Source organism: Pleurodeles waltl, chromosome 12, assembly GCF_031143425.1.
Source record: "Pleurodeles waltl isolate 20211129_DDA chromosome 12, aPleWal1.hap1.20221129, whole genome shotgun sequence".
NCBI classification, from domain to species: domain Eukaryota; kingdom Metazoa; phylum Chordata; class Amphibia; order Caudata; family Salamandridae; genus Pleurodeles; species Pleurodeles waltl.
The window spans coordinates 675188201-675207625 of record NC_090451.1 but is presented as its reverse complement, the minus strand read 5'-3'; the positions used below and the strand labels follow the sequence as shown (position 1 = coordinate 675207625).

Here is a 19425-nt window from a genome sequence, read left to right as displayed (position 1 = left end):
TTCTCTTGGCTAAGATATTTATAGTTTGTTTAATGCTTATCCCCAATGCTACATCCAGAGCTGGTAACATGCGGCTTTTACTTGCAGCTTTAACCTACGGTCTTACCATTGGGCCCGAGGCATAGATTTTGCAGTGGATGAAATCAATCAAGACCAAGGTTTCCTTCCCAACATCACCTTGGGTTTTCGGATTTATGACTCATGCCTGTCAATGGCACGGTCCCTCAAGGCAGTCATCTGGCTCTTGGCAGGAGGAAGCGTGGGATTCCCAAATTATGGCTGCCATAACAGTTCCCCACTTGCAGCTGTCATTGCAGATTCTGGATCAACAGAGTCTATAGCTATAGCTAGGTGGCTTGGACTTTACAGGTATCCCCAGGTATGAATTATTATTAGAACATTGGAATGTTGGGAGCTCCATTGGAGACAATCGAGTGCACTGGGCTTTTAGACCATTGAAGGAATGTTCAAGTTTCTTTGCTGACTACACATTAATGGCTAGCACATTTGTGCACATTTGCCTTTGTTGTGTTAGTAAAAATTATAAATTGCCATAAAGTTAAAGCAGGAGACCTTTCCTTTCAGGATTCGATGATGGAAAGTAAAGTTCTCTTTGACTAAAAAGGAGTATTCATTTTTTCCATCCTTTGCTCGGCTTTCCAGTGAAAATCTAACGATTTACGTCCAGCTCATTTTTGTGGTCATTTTGGGGCTGAAATATCATGTATATAGAAATCGCATGTATTCTTCTTAATCCCACTAAGGATATTGTTTTTGATTAAATACAGAGAGACCCAAATCTTTAAACATAATTGTTAAGGGTTTCCTGGGTAATTGCAATGCCAATAGAAAGCACAGATATCAATAAAAAAACAAACCTCAAATTGAGTATAACATCCAGGGGACCTCAGCCTGCATGTAAAACATTAGTCACAAAGGAATTGTTATCCTGATGGAAGGCTATTCTAGATGAACCTTATGAGTGATTCTATGATGTCTACAATGTAGAATTTCTAAGAATATGTTAGAATAGATAACATAATTCGACCAGGCATTATACTTGTCAATATCATTAACACCTACTAATATTATCGTTAATCTGGCTATGTCCCTCTGATTAACTGATCCTTAAAAAGTAATGAAATAGTCATTCAATTGCTTTGACATTGCCAAACAAGTCTATCTTATTATATCAACCCATGAATGCATTATTACAACTTGATTTACCTTTAGCATAGTATTTGCAAGGATTGTCATGACAGGCTTTTTCTATATCGGGTTCACTGTCGACTTACTTGCCATCTTCTTACATTACTATTTTTCTGATATTAAAAACACTCTGCACACTGCTCCTCATATACAGTCACCCTAATATGTTTTCTTATTTACAGATCAGTTACTTTGCATCCAGCACCCTCCTCAGTGACAGGCTCCAGTTCCCTTCGTTCTTCAGAACCATTCCTAGTGATGACTTTCAGGCTCGGAGCATCGCCCGGCTTGTGGTTCACTTTGGGTGGACTTGGGTGGGACTCCTGTCTACGGAGAATGACTATGGCCAGCTTGGTTCTCAGATTTTGAAAGAGGAACTATCTAAGTCTGGGATCTGCATTGCATTCCATGAAACCATCCCGCTCATTGCGCAGAACACCCAAATAGGACGTGTTGTTGACAAGGTCATGAAGTCTACTGCAAATGTCATCCTGGTATTTTCCTCTGATCCTTATTTATGGCCGGTGATTGAGAGATTATACAGACTGAATGCAAGCAGAAAAATATGGGTGGCCTCAGAGGGTTGGTCAACTGCTTCCATTGTTTCTGCTGAGGACATTTCAACAATATTGAGAGGCACTGTTGGGTTTGCCATCCAAAAAGGTGAAATGCCAGGATTCAGAGAGTTTCTTTTCAGACTTCAACCTTCTGTCTTTCCAAATGATCCATTTATTAAAAGATTTTGGGAATACACCTTTGCGTGCCAGTGGCCCAGTCTTGAAATCAACAGCACAATCCTATACCAGGTCCCTCAAAGCTTGTGCACGGGGCATGAGGACTTGAAGAAATTCAGTGACCCTTATTTTGGTGGACCTGACCTTCGAATCAGCTATGCTGTTTATAATGCAGTTTATGCAGTGGCACATGCCCTGAAAGCCATGAAGTCATGTGCACCAGGGTATGGCCCTTTCATCAATGACACCTGCACTGACATCCAGAAAGTTAGACCATGGGAGGTGAGGTTGCTCAATGATTAGTGGATTTATGCTATATTGGGGGATACAACATTGACTCATGATTAATGCTAGAGTTGGTGCCACTCATTCGTCGATATCTCCTGCCAGTTGCAACCAGGGAAAAGGATTGCAGCAGATAGGTAGAAGCTGCAGAGTACTCTCTATAATTATCTTGAAGTAGTAGGATAAACTGTTATCTCACTAGCAAAATAGTTTTTACTTTTTTCCTGTCATTAGCTACACGCCAATAATTCCCAGCCTTTACCCAAGCAAAAAAGTATGCCATTTGATAATTGTTACATCATGGAGTTTGGGTTTACTACAGACTTAACAGTAGGATTAATGTGGCTGTTTCACCGATAGTTGCTGTCTCTTTGGAAGTAGAGATCTGTGATACAGCCATGCCGTGTATGAAATATCAAAGTCATCCCACAGGTATTATATATTTTGAAGCATTTCACTTAAGATAGCAAAGTATAATACTCCAATATCTGTCAGACACCTCCACCAACCAGAAACGCTGAATAGTATCTTGTGGGGCATCTCAACTCAATGCCACTTAGGAGTCCTTTGGTAATCCCAATTTGGACACAAACTTGCATTGGCACCTCCACGGGGATAGCAAGGATTGAGAAATTAATGCATGCTTGAGTTGCTTCCGCCAGGCACATTTCACCATTCACATCCTTTGTGAAAGTTGTGTGGTGAAAAGATATCCAATAGAGGCAAAACATGCGTCAATCAAGTGTGAAATCTTCAATACTACTTTATGCCGCACTGTGTTCTCCTCAACTTAGAATGATGCAGTAATAACTTATCATGAAGTCTCAGTAATTCTGTGTGCTGTATTATTATGGATCAAATCTGTTCATTGTTTTGAAAATATAAACATACAAAATACAGCTCATCGCAGGACATGGAATAAAATGTATCAGCACAGCAACAATTCCAAATCTGCGGGCAAAAGTCCCTCCCATAAATCCAAATGTCATGCCCAAAGGGACCTCCCAGCCAATCCTCTGCCTGCAGAACCATTTAGCCGACTGGCAACGCCCAATAGTCTTTCAGGCTGTTAGTCCCACAGATGAGAACCACACAAACATGTACATGAAAACACACCAACACTGCCTCCCCCGAAAGATCATATCATCATCCTGTCATCCTGCCTCTCCAGTCCTCTATCCCCTGCCTCGTCCAAACTCACCCCCCCCCAGCAACCCCTCCCCACAGCACTCTGACCAGAAATTCAAATCACCCTCAGAACTCTCAGGTAAGTCGGGCATGTCAACTCAGCGAATTCTGCAGAAAGGATCTGAAGGAACGGCTTCCACATCTCACTCAAATCACCTATCCGCTGCTGAGAGGCTAACGTGAGTTTCTCCATGGCAAGAATAAACTACAGCTTCTGAAGCCATGAGCCACGCGTCGGAACCCTATCTGTACCCCAGAGAGCTAGAATCAGCTGCAGCGCTGCGTTAAGTGCCAGGGCCATCTGCCTCCCTTTTAGAGATCTTAAAAGAAAGGAAAGGGGGTTGGGTAGCCCCAACAAAATATACGATGGGAATCTAAGAATCTCAACCTGAAACACTGTATCAATATCATCTATAATGTTTTCCCAGTAGCGATGTAGCTTGATGCAATGCCAAAGAAAATGCACAAGTGTGCCTGTAGCTCCACACCCCTTCCAGCAAAGATCTGACTTATTATGGTCCCATGCATGTATCCGTGCTGGGGTAGCAACTTTATATGATGCCTCTGTCCCTGCTGTATTGTATGCTGTGTGGTGTATTCTATAGAATATACTGTCCCATTCCTCATCTGTAAATTCTCTCTCCAGCTCCCTCTCCCATCTCAACTGTCCCTTTGACTTAGGCGGGCGCTTCTCCCCCTGCAGAAGCCGATAAAGTTCTGAGATAACTCTTTTATCGTCCTTCTTTAGGAACAGCAATTTCTCAAATGGCGTAAGAGGACTATCTATTAATGCTCTGTTCGCCGGTAGGAGAGCCCAGTGCCGAACCTGATAATACATCAGCCTATCTGCTTCCAACAGGCCATAGGCCTCCCTCATCTGGTCAAAGGTCAACACCCCCTGTTCATCAAAAAGACTTCCTATCCTCCTGCAGCCCCCGTCGTACCAACGTCTCAGGCCCTCCAGACAGAGCCCAGGCTCAAAGTCAGGATTCACGCCTATGGGGGTCATCGGGGACGGGAAAGTCGTCAGCCCTAAACGGCAAGCCACTGCATCCCATACGTGTAACGTTGTTCCCGTGATCGGGGAAGAATAAAGACCTCTAGCCCTGTGCCAACGCAGGAGCCAAGGCTCCTTCCATATATGAGAGCCCGCCACCGCCTGATCCATAAAACACCAATGTTTCTCCGTGAGTGGGAGGCTCCACTCCAAAAGGAAGCGCAGCTGCGTTGCCTAGAAATATCTAAAAAGACCCGGAATCGCCAGTCCTCCCTTGCTCTTATGGCGATATAAAACCTGTCGCGGGAGACGTGCCAGCCGACCCTCCCATATAAATCTCAGGATCGCCGATTGAAAAGTGGCGATCGTCCGGGGCGGTGGGGATAATGGGAGCGCTTGAAACATATACAGTATCCTTGGCAAGATTGTCATCTTGACCGCAGCCACCCTGCCCAGCCAAGACAGCTTGTGTCTCCCCCACATCTCCAGGTCCCGCTATATATCGCGGACCAGCTTCGTGTAGTTCAAGCTTGCAGTTTTTGCAGCTGACGTCGCCAATTCAACCCCAAGATAGGAAAGACTCGAAGACGACCAAAGAAAGGAGTATCGAGCTCTTGTGCTGTATTATTATATTGGTTTTCAACAGCCCCACTAGAATTAATTAGTAACTTAACTTACAAATAGCACCCAAAACAAGATATGATCTAGCAAAATGCCAGATTTGACTAAAGAAAAACTGGTAATCCTAAGAAAGCAGTCACACATGTAGCCCTCTTCCACTTAGCCTTCCAGAAAAATGCACACGGACCAACAACTTCAGAAACATTTAAGATGAACATGATTGTAACTCCTGCTTGCACAACTCCCATGCATACGGAAAATCAGATCATGTGGTCGAGTCTTCTCCTACATCATGGAATGACCTGCCACTACTCAAAGGAGCCTCCTCAATTCTTGAATTCCACAAGAAGCTGAAGACCTGGCTTTTTGAGGAGTCCCACTAGGCCCTAGGTGTGCCTAGGCTTACATTTGTACAGCACCAGGATTCTCTCCCAAGTGAAAGTGTGCTCTAAAAATCTGCATAACACAGCATAACGGAGTGGTGCACGAAGCAAGGTCCTCCATCAGGGCATTGACCCTCCTTAGGAGTTGTCCTGAACTTACTAGCTGGAAATTCCAGCTGGTAAAATAGAATGAGACTTTTCCTGCAATAGCAGCTAAGTTATAACCTCTGGTCCATGCCAAGTTTTTGTGGAGAGGGTGAGGCATGCAAAGCTCCCCTGCCAAAACTAATCATCCCTCTCCTTCCACTACGTTCCCTACCACATTCCTCTACCTTTGTCCACTGCTTTGCTTTGCAACTTAATCAAAGCAGGTAGTTAACAGGGACATTGAACTCCCTGGAATAAGGCATTCCTTTTAGGATTCCACAAGTAATTCAGGGTCCTCAAAGTAATCCTCCATTCCTTGAAGTCCAACATGTATTCAGTGATACTGGCCTATATCGGTAATTCCAGCTGCTGGGGATCTCTGCAACAAGTTCTGCCTAATTAGTAATCAGAGTCTTTTGTACAAGCAAACATAGTTCACATTAATTCCTCAAAAACCCAGTGAGCTAGTATACAAGGACACTACCAGTAATTTAGATAGTACTCTGTGGTTGGAATGGTTGGAATGCCCACATCGTTTCTATGAAGAATTCCACTGTCATTGAGGATTTCAACTCTCACAACACCCTGTTACACTTTAAAGCCATCACAGAGACTTAGATTGATCCTAATTACTCTACCACACTGATGTTGCAAACTTCTCTCCCACACCATGCACTGACCGCATATGTGCACCAACTGTAAATGAGGGGGATTATCCTCCTCGTTAATTACTCAAAAATACTCTTACTCCTTTGCTAATCCCCCTTCTATCCCATCGCACATCACTGCAGTTTGGCCACTACTGCATTCAAAGTAAACATAATCATCATTTGTTGACCAGCTTGGTGTAATCAGCTGCAATTTTGAAGAAATAATTGCAGCTCCCTGTCTCATCATCGGTCTTGGATTTTTTAATCGGATACTTGTCATTTAAACAACAGGACACTGGTGCACTTAAAGATGTATTGGTCTTCCTTTGTATGCATGCTTTGGTGGGAGAGGGACTACCAGACCAGCTGACAGTTGTCACAGTATCCAGTCCACAAATCCACATTGAAACAGGAAGATTGGACAGAATCCTCCCGGCTCATCGGGAAGGCCAGGAGATGGACTGAAATAGTAATGCATCCTCAACCCTTACTGCCTTTTGGGGATGATTTAAGGTGGAATAACCTAAAACATCCCAGGTGCTTAGGCAAGTCTGGGATGAAAATGTATGTAAAAAGACCATAGATCCCTTCTAACACTTGACCATGGTCAGGGGAGGGAGGAAGCAGCACCAGCACCCACCCTGGTACTCTGGCAATGCTGGTTAGTAGGCACTGAAGAATGGTGAAATGTCATGTGTGCGGGGCAAAATCCCCTGGCCTTGGACAAGGTGGAAGGTGGTAGATTTAAGAGTAGCAGGATGTAGGACAGTTGTCAAGAGTGGAGAGGATTCGAATATTGCACTCAGGCCTTTGGGTAAGGCTAGGGTGGACTTTTTTAATTCTTTTGTTGTGGCCTGGGCTGCAATGAGAGACCTGACAGCAAGTGCCGTTTTGTTTTTCAGTTTTTCCTCACAGGCCTCCAAGAGATGTGCATAAATGAGTGTTTATTTTGTGTCCACTTGTGCGTAAAGCAGACTTGACCACGGTTTGTGAACATCTAATAGATATAGGCATACTAGATAGGTGTGATAATGTGTACTATCTGTTGGGGATGATGTGAGTCCCACCAAGTAATAATGTCATAATTTCCGCACCAGGTCCAGTTTGGTCTCAATAATTTAAACCTGAGCTCAATGGTTGCTAGCTATAGAACAGAGTAGATATGCTTAACTTAGGAGACAACAGGTAAAAATGACAAAACAATAAAATTTGGACTCCAATTTATGAAAATAAAGAATATTTGAATTAACAAAATGAGCACAAAACAACAAAAATCATATAAGGGGAACCAGAGTTATGATTTTTTTAAAGCTTAGCTTACGTTTTAGTGCCAAAATTCACAAAGCCCCAAGTGTGGACATAAAAAGGAAATCCTGTTTTAGGATTTTCTTTTTGAAAATAATAAAGAAAACAGCTTAGAGCTGTTCTCCATCATGTTCACGGAGTCCTGCACCAAACTGCAAAAAGCATTTAGGGTGAATTGGTGGTTCCTGGAAATGCTTCAAGAAATGACCACCTGCTTGGGGATCAGTTTTAAGTATGGCGGATGGTACCTCTGCCAGGATAATTTTCTCCATTGCCATGGTGGAGAAGTCAGCCATCTGCCAGATTATATATCTGACCCTAAGTCTCTGAAATGGAAGTCTTAGAGGTGCATGGCAGCAGGCTGTGGCCAACATGTTTTTCACAAGGCTGGGTAGCTGTTGGACAAAGTCCGGTGAAGACAATGACTTTGGCAGCTCAGCTCAGAGAGTAAGAAATTCAAAATCAACACCACAGAAATTCTGATTGGCTGGATACTCTTGGTGTCTTCGCTCTGTGCGGAGTTCTACCTTTAAACGTTTCCACTTTTTTGGTGTTCCAATCCCTCCAGCAGGGCATGGCTGCAAGTTGTAGCCAAACAGAGTTCCACAAGGCCAGATACCTTCTCTGGGATAAATCACTGAACCAGATTTGCTACTGTGGAAAAGCTTCAAGTGGGAACAACTTGAATTTTTGGCTCAGTAGCAATACACCTTCGTCAGATTGTCTTAACAGATTGATCCCAGTCTTCCATCAGTTCTCCGGGCAAAAATCTTTAAAAACATTTCTGAGCCCCAGCTTTTAGGGTTAGGCAGGAGGACTACAATTTGACACTTTTCCTGGGGCAACAAGACCTTAGGGACACTACTTCAGGAAAAAACACTAGCGGGGTCCAGGGCAGATCCAGTTGGAACTAGTCAGCTGGGAAAGTGAACTTCTTCCACCTTTTGTGCCCCTATAGCTTAACAGGAGGTCATCCAACCGACTCTTGGAGTGTTGGAGTCCACTTCTCAGTCCTGGGTGCATGAGGGAGCAGGTTCAGCCTTTGGGGTCTCTCTCCACAGGTTAAACAGCAAGTGCAGTACTTCTTCTCTCCTCCACTGGTCCAAATGTGAATCATATTATGAAGGGAGTACTGAGGATGGAACATTCATGCCCAGTGCCAAATTGTGGGTGGATGAAACTCCCAGTCACTCCCTAACCCCCCTCCCAATCCCTAGTGGGGTAAAAGTTAGTTATCAGGGGTGCATTTGCCCACTTTTGCAGCACATTATGTATGTTGTGCTGTAAAATATCACACAATGCCCCTCGCTATCTAAGAACAACAGGACACGACCTTTCTTCCCTTGTGCAGTGCTCCTTCTGCCCACCCAGAGGTGTGGTTCTGATAACAGGCAAACCTCCTTCATGGTCACGCAATACCGGTTCTGGGGCAGGCCCTCTCACACTGGAATTGTTGCTTGGTTGGCTAGCATGGCAATAAAGGGGGCAGGCTCAAGTGTTAGTTACAGCTGCCTTTGACAGGATAGGTACCAAATTAAGTTTGATTAGGTTCCTGGGCACAGCCCAGATAGACATCCTGCCGGTGGGAAAAGAATCTCCTCACACACAAGCCCTTTGTCCCGTATGGGAGCAATACACACCTCACCACAGGTGAGCCATTAGCGGTCAGGTGACACTGAACATTAGCAAAGAGACACATTTGGATTAAGCAGGAAAGTGACAACTTTCTAAAAGTGGCATTCCCAAAATAGTAATTATAAAATCCCACTTGATCATTACGCTTGATTTTATAATGCCACTGAACCAAGTCCTTGAATCATTTTTCTAGCTAGTCTGAAAGTGAAGTTATGTATTACAGGGTGTTATAATGTAACCCAGTGTTTTTCTGTGGGAGACCCAGCCTTGACATAGTGAAAATTTGGAGATTTTCACTCCCAGGACTTGTAAAACATAGGTACATATGTCCTACTTTTTAATCACTGTACACCCTATCTAACATTTGCACAGATTTTCCAACAACGTTTCCCATTTAAGTCTCTTTTTTTATTCAAAATTTGATACACACTGTTGAAGGGAGTTTTTTGCGGGATTCAGTTTATGACAGGTGTACCTGACAGCCTCAAGTTAATTTTGACTTTAAAAAAATGCAATAAGTCTAGTCCAGCAGTTTTTGAGTTATTAGAAATATAATACAATGTTTATTGACTACACATGTCCATCTATATCATTAGTTTTACTTTAAAGAGTTCTTAGACATCATTTTGTATATGGAATCAAATCAGATTAATGAACATGCTTGACATTGCACATGATTGATATCTGTGATCTTGCTCAAATATGACTGGACAACAGAATGGGCTTTTCAAATGGTTTGCGGATCAGACATTACAAAAAAAATGTAATAACTAAGGCTCTGTGATGCTCATCAGACAATACGGGAGCCATAATAGGAATGAGTACATGCGTCAAGGGGTGACAAATATCCTCATCCTCTGCGTGTTTGCTGTCAACATGTACATCATATAATGCACTCCAATGGAACAAAACAAGTAGGTCCATAAGATAATACATTCAAATGTATAGTACACTAGAGTGATCCCATAAGGGGCTGACAGATAAACAAATGCCCCTTAGACAAGCTATGCCTGGCTGATGAGCCCTAGCTAGGTTGAAACCAGTCCTGGGTTGCTTGTGTTCTTATTCAGGGAGGGCCTGGCCTGGCCTAGAGGTCAAGCTGGACCGTTCTCATTAGAGCAGGGTGAAGACTGATTTGCATATGGCTGGGTACAAGCTTAGGTTGCATGGTGTGTAAACTAACAATAGATTGGAATGTGATCCCATATAATTACAAGCGGCTGAGATTAATTCAATCATTCCACCCATCACTTTTTTGTATACTTTAGTGTGTCGACCTAAGTGGAACTAGTATGCCCAGACATAGGTCCCGTGCACACTGTGTCACTGGGACCAAGATGTAACTGTCTGATGATCCCTATACTAAGGTGCAACTGGTCCTGGGTTACTTGTGTTCTGGTTCATGGAAGACCAGGTCTAGCAGTTTGGGCTGGAGTGTTCCCATGGGAGCAAGGTCAAGATATATGCAAATGGTGGGATCCAAACTGAGGTTGCAAGATGTCTAAAATCATAGCGGATTAGGATGGGGCCCTGAGTAATTAGCAGTGATTGAGATTATTTCAGGCATACCATCCATTATTTTTTGTATACTTTGATAACAATTTCAGGACAGTTTTAGGGCTACTTTAAGGGTGGATGTCCAGTCACTGCTGCTAGGCATATACAAGATAAAAGCATCTGCTAACAGTGGCAAGTTTTACTGTGCTGTTTGCACACAAAAGTACAACTGTAATCTCAAAAGAGCAATCCAATGAAACAGAAACATGAATAATAAAAGTTGAGAAAATGCATACCTGTACACCGGTGCAGTATTAACTCTCAACAGGAGTTGCAATTGCAAACCATGGAGTTTCTGTGGCAACCCTTGTCCTCAGAAATTATCAGTTTAAGGATGGGCTGAGTATTTAGTCTTTAGTCTACAGTACTCTCCATACTAAAGATATAGGTGAATGTCTGCACTATCGTCTTCCTTTGGACCCAGCAAACAATTGTTGACTAAGAACTGAGGAAGAGAGACATTAGGTAAGGATGCAGGGAGGTCATCCTTGTGTCAATATGCGACCCATTGCTGTTGTTTCTGACTCCTGTGGCTCTCTTTAATCTGATCTGCTAGCTTGTAGGATTTTTATCAATTTTCATTGTTTTTATCTGGACTAAATGCTGTGGGATGTTGCTTCATGTGTTGTCTTCGTGGTCAAATGTCATATCATGTCAATTCCTATATGTATTTCATTTGAATGTAGTTATGCTCTGCGGCATGTGCCGTCACATTGGTTTTATCCATGCACCATTGGGGAAGCGTTGCCGTGCTTTGGTAATTGCCTATAGATGGGAAGCTAATGACTTATGTTCACCTCTTCAGGTCCTGCACTACATAAAGAGCGTACGATTCAACAACAAAGATGGTGAGGAGATGTTTTTCGACCACCAGGGGAACCCCCCAGATAGATATGACATTATCAACTGGCAGGGACATTCTGATGGTGCCATAAAATATGTAAAGATTGGAAGTATAATGTCTGCAGTGTCCAAGGGGCATGACATGTACGTCAACGACAGTGCTATTCAGTGGGGCATGCCAACAGCAGAGGTACAGTACAGGCCTTGTTTTTAATTTTATCATGGTGGTAACTGAAGTCTCCACATATAATTGGGTCCTCCCTCCTTAACTGGTCTTCAACAAGAAATACATGGTTAAAGTAAGCCACTGTGCACCAAGGATAATGTAATCCAATAGGAACCCATGAATTCAAGCGTGCTTGTGTTGATGATATGATGTGAATCAACTGAGCTCGTCTGGGCCTCATTGTTCTCAACAGGCATGTAAAATGTGCTAGGTCCACAAGGTACAATATCTTTTCTGGTTAAAGCTGCCAGTTTTGCTACATGTACAGATGGATATTTTAATGAGTCTGTCTTTTTTTGACATGACAGATGCTCCGGAAAATTTAATGCATGAGCAATCAGTAATTTTGTTTGACATAGGCAACTATCTGCATTAGGGTGTCTGTCACTCCTAATATCCTCCTTGTGGGGATCACATCAGTATTTCTTTCTGTCCATCTCCCATTCCCTAATTTTACATTCTCTAAGAGATTTCTCTTATTTTTGTTCTGTGGTGTTTTTTTAAGTTCATAAACCTTCCTACCTCAAGTCTTGGGTCTGAATGGGTTCTCCCTCTGGCCCGGGAAGCCTCAGAAAAGTACATATTCCGCAACACAATGCACGTTGAACTGCAATTTCCAGCTGCATGACCACAGCATCTGAAAGGTTGAATGTGAAATCCCCAACTACATAAAATCTTAAATCTATTACTTTCGTATATGCTGCTTGGCGAAAGGATCTGCAAGACTGAACAGAGCCAGAGGCCTACCATAGGATCTTTATGCATTGTGGGTGATACAGTTCATATCTTCATTATAGTCAGTATTACAGGATCAGGTACGTAGCCTAGTTCTCAATCATTCAGTTGACAAGAATAGTGTATCAGAGGAAATGTGCCACTTTTTCCCCTTACAATGTTTAATACCAAGCATAACTAACCAACATGAAATTTTATTGACCTCCCCATGCATGGATAAACAAACCCTGTTGACTCATTTTGGCTAAGGCCTAAGGTCCTGACAATTTTCTAGTCATCTTAAACTACCTGCTCAAACATGGCTCTGATCACCATAGGCTTAGATACACACAAGGGGGGCACAACCACTGGAAGGTTAGTGCTGCCATCATGTCTTTATCTACATGTTCTGAGTGTGTATTTCTTTAAAACTTGTAACTGAATATTTATAAAGAAAAGGATTGCTATTGTTTCCAAAACAGAAAATGTGAAAGTAGTAAATATAAAAGAACAAATAAGATAAACAAAAACCAGCAGTGAGTTCATTATGTGCAGCTTCAATCTTAGTAAACACCCAGTTGTCAATCATTAAACGCTAGTTCCTGCATGTACATTGATAGCTCTTTAATTCCCCCATAACATTAGCTTGCCTGCTCTCCATAAGCATTCATATTTGATTATTTTTTGTAATTTAAAAATAATGCCATGTTATTTCTTCCAAGGTGATTGCATACTTTATGTGGTATCTAATTATTTGCAACTCCTTTTCTTATTCTTTTGACAACGTTGTTGTTTTCCTAATCCCCAACCAAAGGTCCCCCAGTCGGTGTGCAGTGAGAGCTGTGCTCCTGGCTACAGGAAAGCGGCCCAGGATGGGCGGCCGGCTTGCTGCTTTGACTGCATCCGATGTTCTGAAGGAGAAATTTCAAATGAAACGGGTAGGGAAATACCTATCTCATGCAGGAAATTATTTCTGGAATGGGTATTTTGGGCATAACATGCAAGAGTGATTTTGGAATGGTGGGGGCTGGCTTAGAGTTTGACGAACAGTGTATTCATCACAAGTACAACTGAGTACCCTCACAGCCAATTTAACACCCCAACTGATTTACATGTGGGCGGAGCTTAAGTATGTTTGAGACAGAGACTACTTTGACTTTGTTGCTGACATACTCCTCCTGCAACATCCAAATGTGAAAATGAGTGATTTCACAAATCTACATTTGCCCTTAAATTTTTGCTAGTGCCGATATGTCCAACACTACCTAGGTCTGCTTTCTGACACTAAAATGTTCCCATAGGTTATAGAAACAAGGTATACAATAATCAGAGGTTAAACGTGGTTGCACGTCTCTATGGACCTATTTAAATTAGTTTTCTTTTCAGAATACCTAAAAGGTATCCTGTCAATACAATATTTGCAAACATTGCGAGCCATTATCAATGATTTCAAGCCAGTCGCCTTAATGGAGTATATTGAACAGCAACAGTCTTATGAATGTTGACCTGAAACGTATAATTAGATCACTACATTAGAGACATATTGGCCCAGAGGTGAAATGCCTGACTTAAAAGTTTCCATCATACAGTTTCAAAGTAGTCTTTTTTCTACACCACTCATCAATAAGATATGAAGAAAGCTAGTAGGAAAGAGCACATTTCAGTTACAAATGTGCAGGATGGATACAACATAATTATCACCTAAAGCCCTGAAGTTGTGTCAACAGTTGCTTTGGAATTTAAGGGACCATGAAGGGCAGGATTCCCTAGGACAACCAGCCATCTTTTCCAAATGACTTCATAAGATAGACAATTCCATGCGGATACTTTGCATTCAGATTCTACACCTCCTTTTGCCCTTAAGATGAGTACAATGAAGGTCAAGAAAAGTATCCCACGTGTCTTAGCAAATGTCCCAGGCATGCCTACCTAAGATCAATGCAAACATTGTGAAAAGTGTCCAACATTGGTTAGGCAAACACTCCAGTAGTGAAGGTATTAGCAAGTAATGGGAATGTTATTCTTATGTGCCCTAAACACAAAAACAAAATATGATTGTAGCACCATCAAACACACATACAAAAATTTATTATATTGAAAATGTGTTTGAATCTATTTTAAAGGACTTCCACTTTTTTTCAGGATCAAGTAAGTGTTGGCCATGTCCAGAAGACCAGTGGTCCAATGAGGGAAGAAACACATGCATTCCAAAGAATATTGAATTTCTGTTGTATCTGGAGCTTCTTGGGATTATGTTGTCCTCTGTAGCCATAGGATATTCATTCAAAACAATTGCCATTCTGGTCATTTTCATTAAGTATGCAAATACTCCTGTTGTCAAGGCCAACAACCGTGAGCTTACCTACCTTGTCTTGGGAGCTTTGCTACTGAGTTTTCTCTGTTCTTTTCTCTTCATTGGGCAACCTCAGACAATCACCTGCTTACTCCGCCAGCCTGCCTTTGGCATCATATTTGCCCTGTGCATATCTTGTGTTTTGGCTAAAACCATCATGGTGATAATTGCGTTCAAAGCCACAAAGCCCGGCTGTAATATGAGGCGATGGCTAGGTCCTCATGTTCCAGTGGTTACTGTCTTGGGCTCCACACTTCTTCAAGTTCTTATCTGCATCACCTGGCTCCTGCTGTGCCCTCCATTTTCAGAAAAGAACATGAAGATGAAGACTGAGACAATCATCTTCCAGTGCAATGAATGTTCAGAGACTGCCTTGTGGTGCATGATTGGATACCTGGGGCTGTTGGCATGTGTAAGCTTCTTGGTGGCTTTCCTAGCACGAACCTTGCCTGACTGCTTCAATGAGGCCAAATGGATCACATTCAGTATGATTGTCTTCCTCAGTGTGTGGCTGTCTTTTATCCCAGGGTATATCAGTACACAAGGGAAATATGTGGTGGCCGTGGAGGTCTTTGCAATCATATCATCAAGCGCTGGGCTGCTTTCCTGTATATTTTTCCCAAAGTGTTACATTATATTACTGAGACCAGATCTGAACACTAGAAGACACCTACTAGGGAAAGGAACCTCTAGAAATAAAAAGATAAAGAATGTTTAAAAATAATAAAAAATGGCTTCCTCATTCCAAAGAGATCTGTCATCAATGCATGCTTGACTCATTTTTATGTTATTTTATCCTGCAAAGGCTACACTATAAGTTGAGATCCTCCCATCACCATAGGACATACCAATTGCTGTAATATTTGGATATTTGTTTTTCAACCTCACAGCTATAGCCATTTTCATGGCCTTTAGGTGTGAATGGGTCAATTTCAGACTTGACACATAGGTATCAATGAGGACCGGAATGGTATTTAAATAAAAAGACAGTCAATACTAAATAATTGCATCCATCTCTCAATAATTCTCTTTCTCATCTGGATCTGCGTGTTTTTATATTTACTTAGGAATATAGGCATTTGTTCCAGAAATTAGACAGAAGCCACAAACGGGTCATACATAGAAATATCAATTATAAAAGAGTGGAATCCGAATGGGGAACAAGGTGTTTTAAAGTAATTAGGAGGCAAGCATGCCATGACAAAACCTTTTGTCAGCACTACAATGTGAAGTTTGTAAATTGGAAGTATTTTGTACAGGCTTATATCATGGTTTGTATAGAGATTCGTTTGTACATATGCTAAGTGATAAGTTGTGAAGATGCTGTGCATGAATTAAAAACAGTATTATTAGGGCTCATACCTGATAGGCTATGGCTATGTGTCTCTAAGGAGTGGTAACTATATGGTTGAAGAGGCCGAAGAAACCTGTGCGATGAAACAATTGATTCTATAATACCTTGGCGAATGTACAATGTTTAGTGGGCTGTTGTATTAGATATTTATTTGCATAAACAATATACACTGTATATGGATGCTTGCAAGATGAGGTTGGATTACCCAGATTTTGAGACTCTGATTGCTGGCCCCAGCCATATACTAGTGTTAAGGAACATGCCAGAATTTTGGGCAATTGGGAAAGGCACTGTAAGGATTTGAATACAGATTTTGGAATCATTCAGCTTCCAAAGTACAAAGGGTATTTAAGCATTTATATTTTATTGCAAGATGTATGTAGCACTAGGTCACCTCTTGATTACGTCAGCCAATGTATAGTTATATGCATAGACTTAAAACAAGGGATGCTTAAGTCCAATGGGAAATGTGCCACCAGTATCCCATGTTCTTCAATAACAAATCTTGACAACCGCTTAGTTGCATTAGAAGGCAAGTCCAAATAGTCCAACCTTTAGGAGTCCAATCCAATATTGAGACATCTACACTGTGGAATTGTCCATTAGATACATAATATTTGCATTGAAAATTGACCAAATAATATGATGAGTTTATACAATAATGGTGCATGTAGCAACCATGCATGCTGCTTTAGTACATGTGATAGTATGTAAATTTAAGACACACGTAAATAAAACACTTCAAGGCCAGCCTCATGTAGTGAAGATTGAGCTGTAGTGACCATGCAGTGAGCATGTTTTCCTACACTGCTCATCTTTGACCTCTGTCATTTCTTAAATGTCTGCTGAAGATGTGCCACTTCTTACCTGTCAAGCACTCTCCTCATGTCCAGTAATGATCCAAAACCCAAGGGTAAATCTGGCTTCCATGAATACTGAACCCTTAAGCTCATTAATACAAGGGGACGATGTCTTTAGCAGGGTTTAGCAGCCGCATATCATATATTTATATATTTCACATTGATGAGGTTCGGCTCACCACTCAGCTGCACCCTCAGCGCAAATTCACAGCACCATTCGTTTAGCATAAAGGCTGCCGCTTGCCAAAAATTTTAGTTATTTCATTTTTATTTGATGTACTTCTCCCAGGAAAACAGAATGTCAACGCTTTTCAGCTGACGCCTTTTACTGGACACTCCCCAAATCCACACTGCTACCTCATATACATCATTAGTCCTTCGTCTGTTATTACAGCTACAATGTTGGAAATTTCGGTTTCGCCATCTTGTTGTGTGAAACTAATACGATCGACAGTCCTAATATTCCAATTGTCTTAATATTGTTCACATAAGGCAGTCCGTCTTAAAACAGTAAATATAGATTGGAATAATAGAGCATATTTAAATCTTATGCACAAGATGGTAGAGATGTCCACATAAACCACCAGTGTTTGAAGTCTCTGCTTTGCATACACATTTTCAATAAAGTGACATGCGTATATACATATACATAAATTAGACTAATAAAGAATATTTAAATCTTAAGCACAATCTAGCAGAGATGTCCACATAAACTGCCAATATTTGAAGTCTGTGCTTTACATTAAAATTTTCAATAAAGTGACATATGGATATAAATCATGATATTTTGCACACATTTGTATTAATAACTGGTCTTGTTTGTTAATTAAGTTAAGCTCTAAGCTCTAAGTTTCTAACCAGATGTGGTGTTTTCACTGTTTTACTGTTTGAAGTGTTGCACAAATATTTAACATATTGCCTCTTAAGTTAAGACTTACTGCTCTGTGCTAACCTACTAAGGGGTGAGCAAAGGTTAATCAACAGTGGTTCCTACTTGGACAGTGCGCATACCTGTGGCAACCAGAAACCCAATTTCTAATTGGGTGGCTTGTAGATCTTTTTTGGTTTCTGCAGTAGTGTGAGACATAGTATGAAGAGGATTATGATTGGGATTCATCTTGTCACTTTGGTATGACAGTATGAGCCTGACAGTACTCTGCCTTTTTGTCAGGATTTGTGGATTGGTAAAAGTCCCTCAAAGAGTATATGGCCAAATGTCCATCTGTTTTCACTGAAGTAAAGAATGCTAATACTTCCAATAAGAAACTGGAGAAAAATGGGGAAAGCTATTAGACACTAGAGACTGGTTTGGAATGGTGCCAATAACTGCTGAATATTCTTATAACTACTGTTGGACCTAGTCCTTTTTGCAGGGTGCCTCACAGATTTTTACCTTCCCTTGGTGAGTATATTTTTGTTGGCATTAGGATAAGAGCTTGTACTCTCTCTAAATCATGGTACAATTGGCTTAAATCAAATTGGCACATTTAATGTATTTTTAAGTCCCTGTTAAGTGGTACCACATGTGTCCAGGGGCTGTAAATTAAATGCTACTAGTGGGCCTGCAGCACACATGTTGTCACCCATTTAAGTAACCTTTTCAAAAATGTCTCTGGCCTGCCACTCCAGCCTGTAGTGCAGTATTTAAACTGCTATTTGGACCTGGCAAAATAAACATTTTGCTAGAGCTATATCTTCCTTTTTAATATGTATAGACCACTCCAAAGTAGGCCCTAAAAGCCCATAGGGCAGGGTGCATTGTATTTAAAAAGTATGAGATGTGGGCTTAAGTTTTAAAGGTCCTGGTAGTGAAAAACTCATGAGTTGTTTTTCTTTACAGTAAGGCCTATCTCTTCCAGTGACTTACACGTGGATACCTTATTATATTTAATAACTGATAACTTCTGACTGGGAGCAGGTACTAATATGATGTTTACAGTTACACTCAAGTGACTTGTAATTCCAAATCGTCTTTAGGGGTGAAGACAGATTTTAAGGCACAGTTCTGAAAATGCCTCTTTTAGAAAGTTGGCATTTTCTGGTCCTGACCACTTGAACTGTTCTCCAGTGTCCTGGGTCACATGATTGTGAATGGGTTGGTTTTGGAGTTTGTGTATGTCTCCCAGACAGTGACACAAAAGGGACACGTTTTGCTCAAGATGGGCTATCCTGCCAGGATAGCTGGGGCAGAGCTGTGTCCTGCCCTACTTGAATTTCAAAGGGCTGTGTCTCCTGCACCAACAAAGGAACTTGACAGCCCTGTTTTTTTCACCTTAGACTTCCTGAAACCTTCCCAGGGTACGGGAGAACTCCAGAATCAGATATGGAGGTAGTCCTCCACTTCAAAGGTGGGCACTAGATATG

The 19425-nt window shown here is 41.6% G+C and overlaps 1 protein-coding gene across 1 annotated transcript; it reads left to right on the top strand.

The window, feature by feature from the left end:
* Window positions 1-211: 211 nt before the first annotated feature.
* On the top strand, window positions 212-15565 carry LOC138267196 (extracellular calcium-sensing receptor-like). Its single transcript, XM_069216047.1, has 5 exons — window positions 212-379; window positions 1392-2225; window positions 11517-11744; window positions 13309-13432; window positions 14637-15565. The coding sequence occupies exons 1-5, from the start codon at window positions 212-214 to the stop codon at window positions 15563-15565; spliced, it is 2283 nt and encodes a 760-aa protein (XP_069072148.1).
* The last annotated feature ends 3860 nt before the right edge of the window (window positions 15566-19425 follow it).

What these genes read in the sequence shown, in the direction of transcription:
- LOC138267196 (XM_069216047.1), top strand. Translation starts at nt 212, where the DNA reads ATGGCACGGTCCCTCAAGGCAGTCATCTGGCTCTTGGCAGGAGGAAGC. An exon ending in GACTTTACAGGTATCCCCAG is followed by an intron (nt 380 to 1,391) that starts GTATGAATTATT and finishes TCTTATTTACAG; the next exon opens with ATCAGTTACTTTGCATCCAG. An exon ending in GGGGCATGCCAACAGCAGAG is followed by an intron (nt 11,745 to 13,308) that starts GTACAGTACAGG and finishes CCCCAACCAAAG; the next exon opens with GTCCCCCAGTCGGTGTGCAG.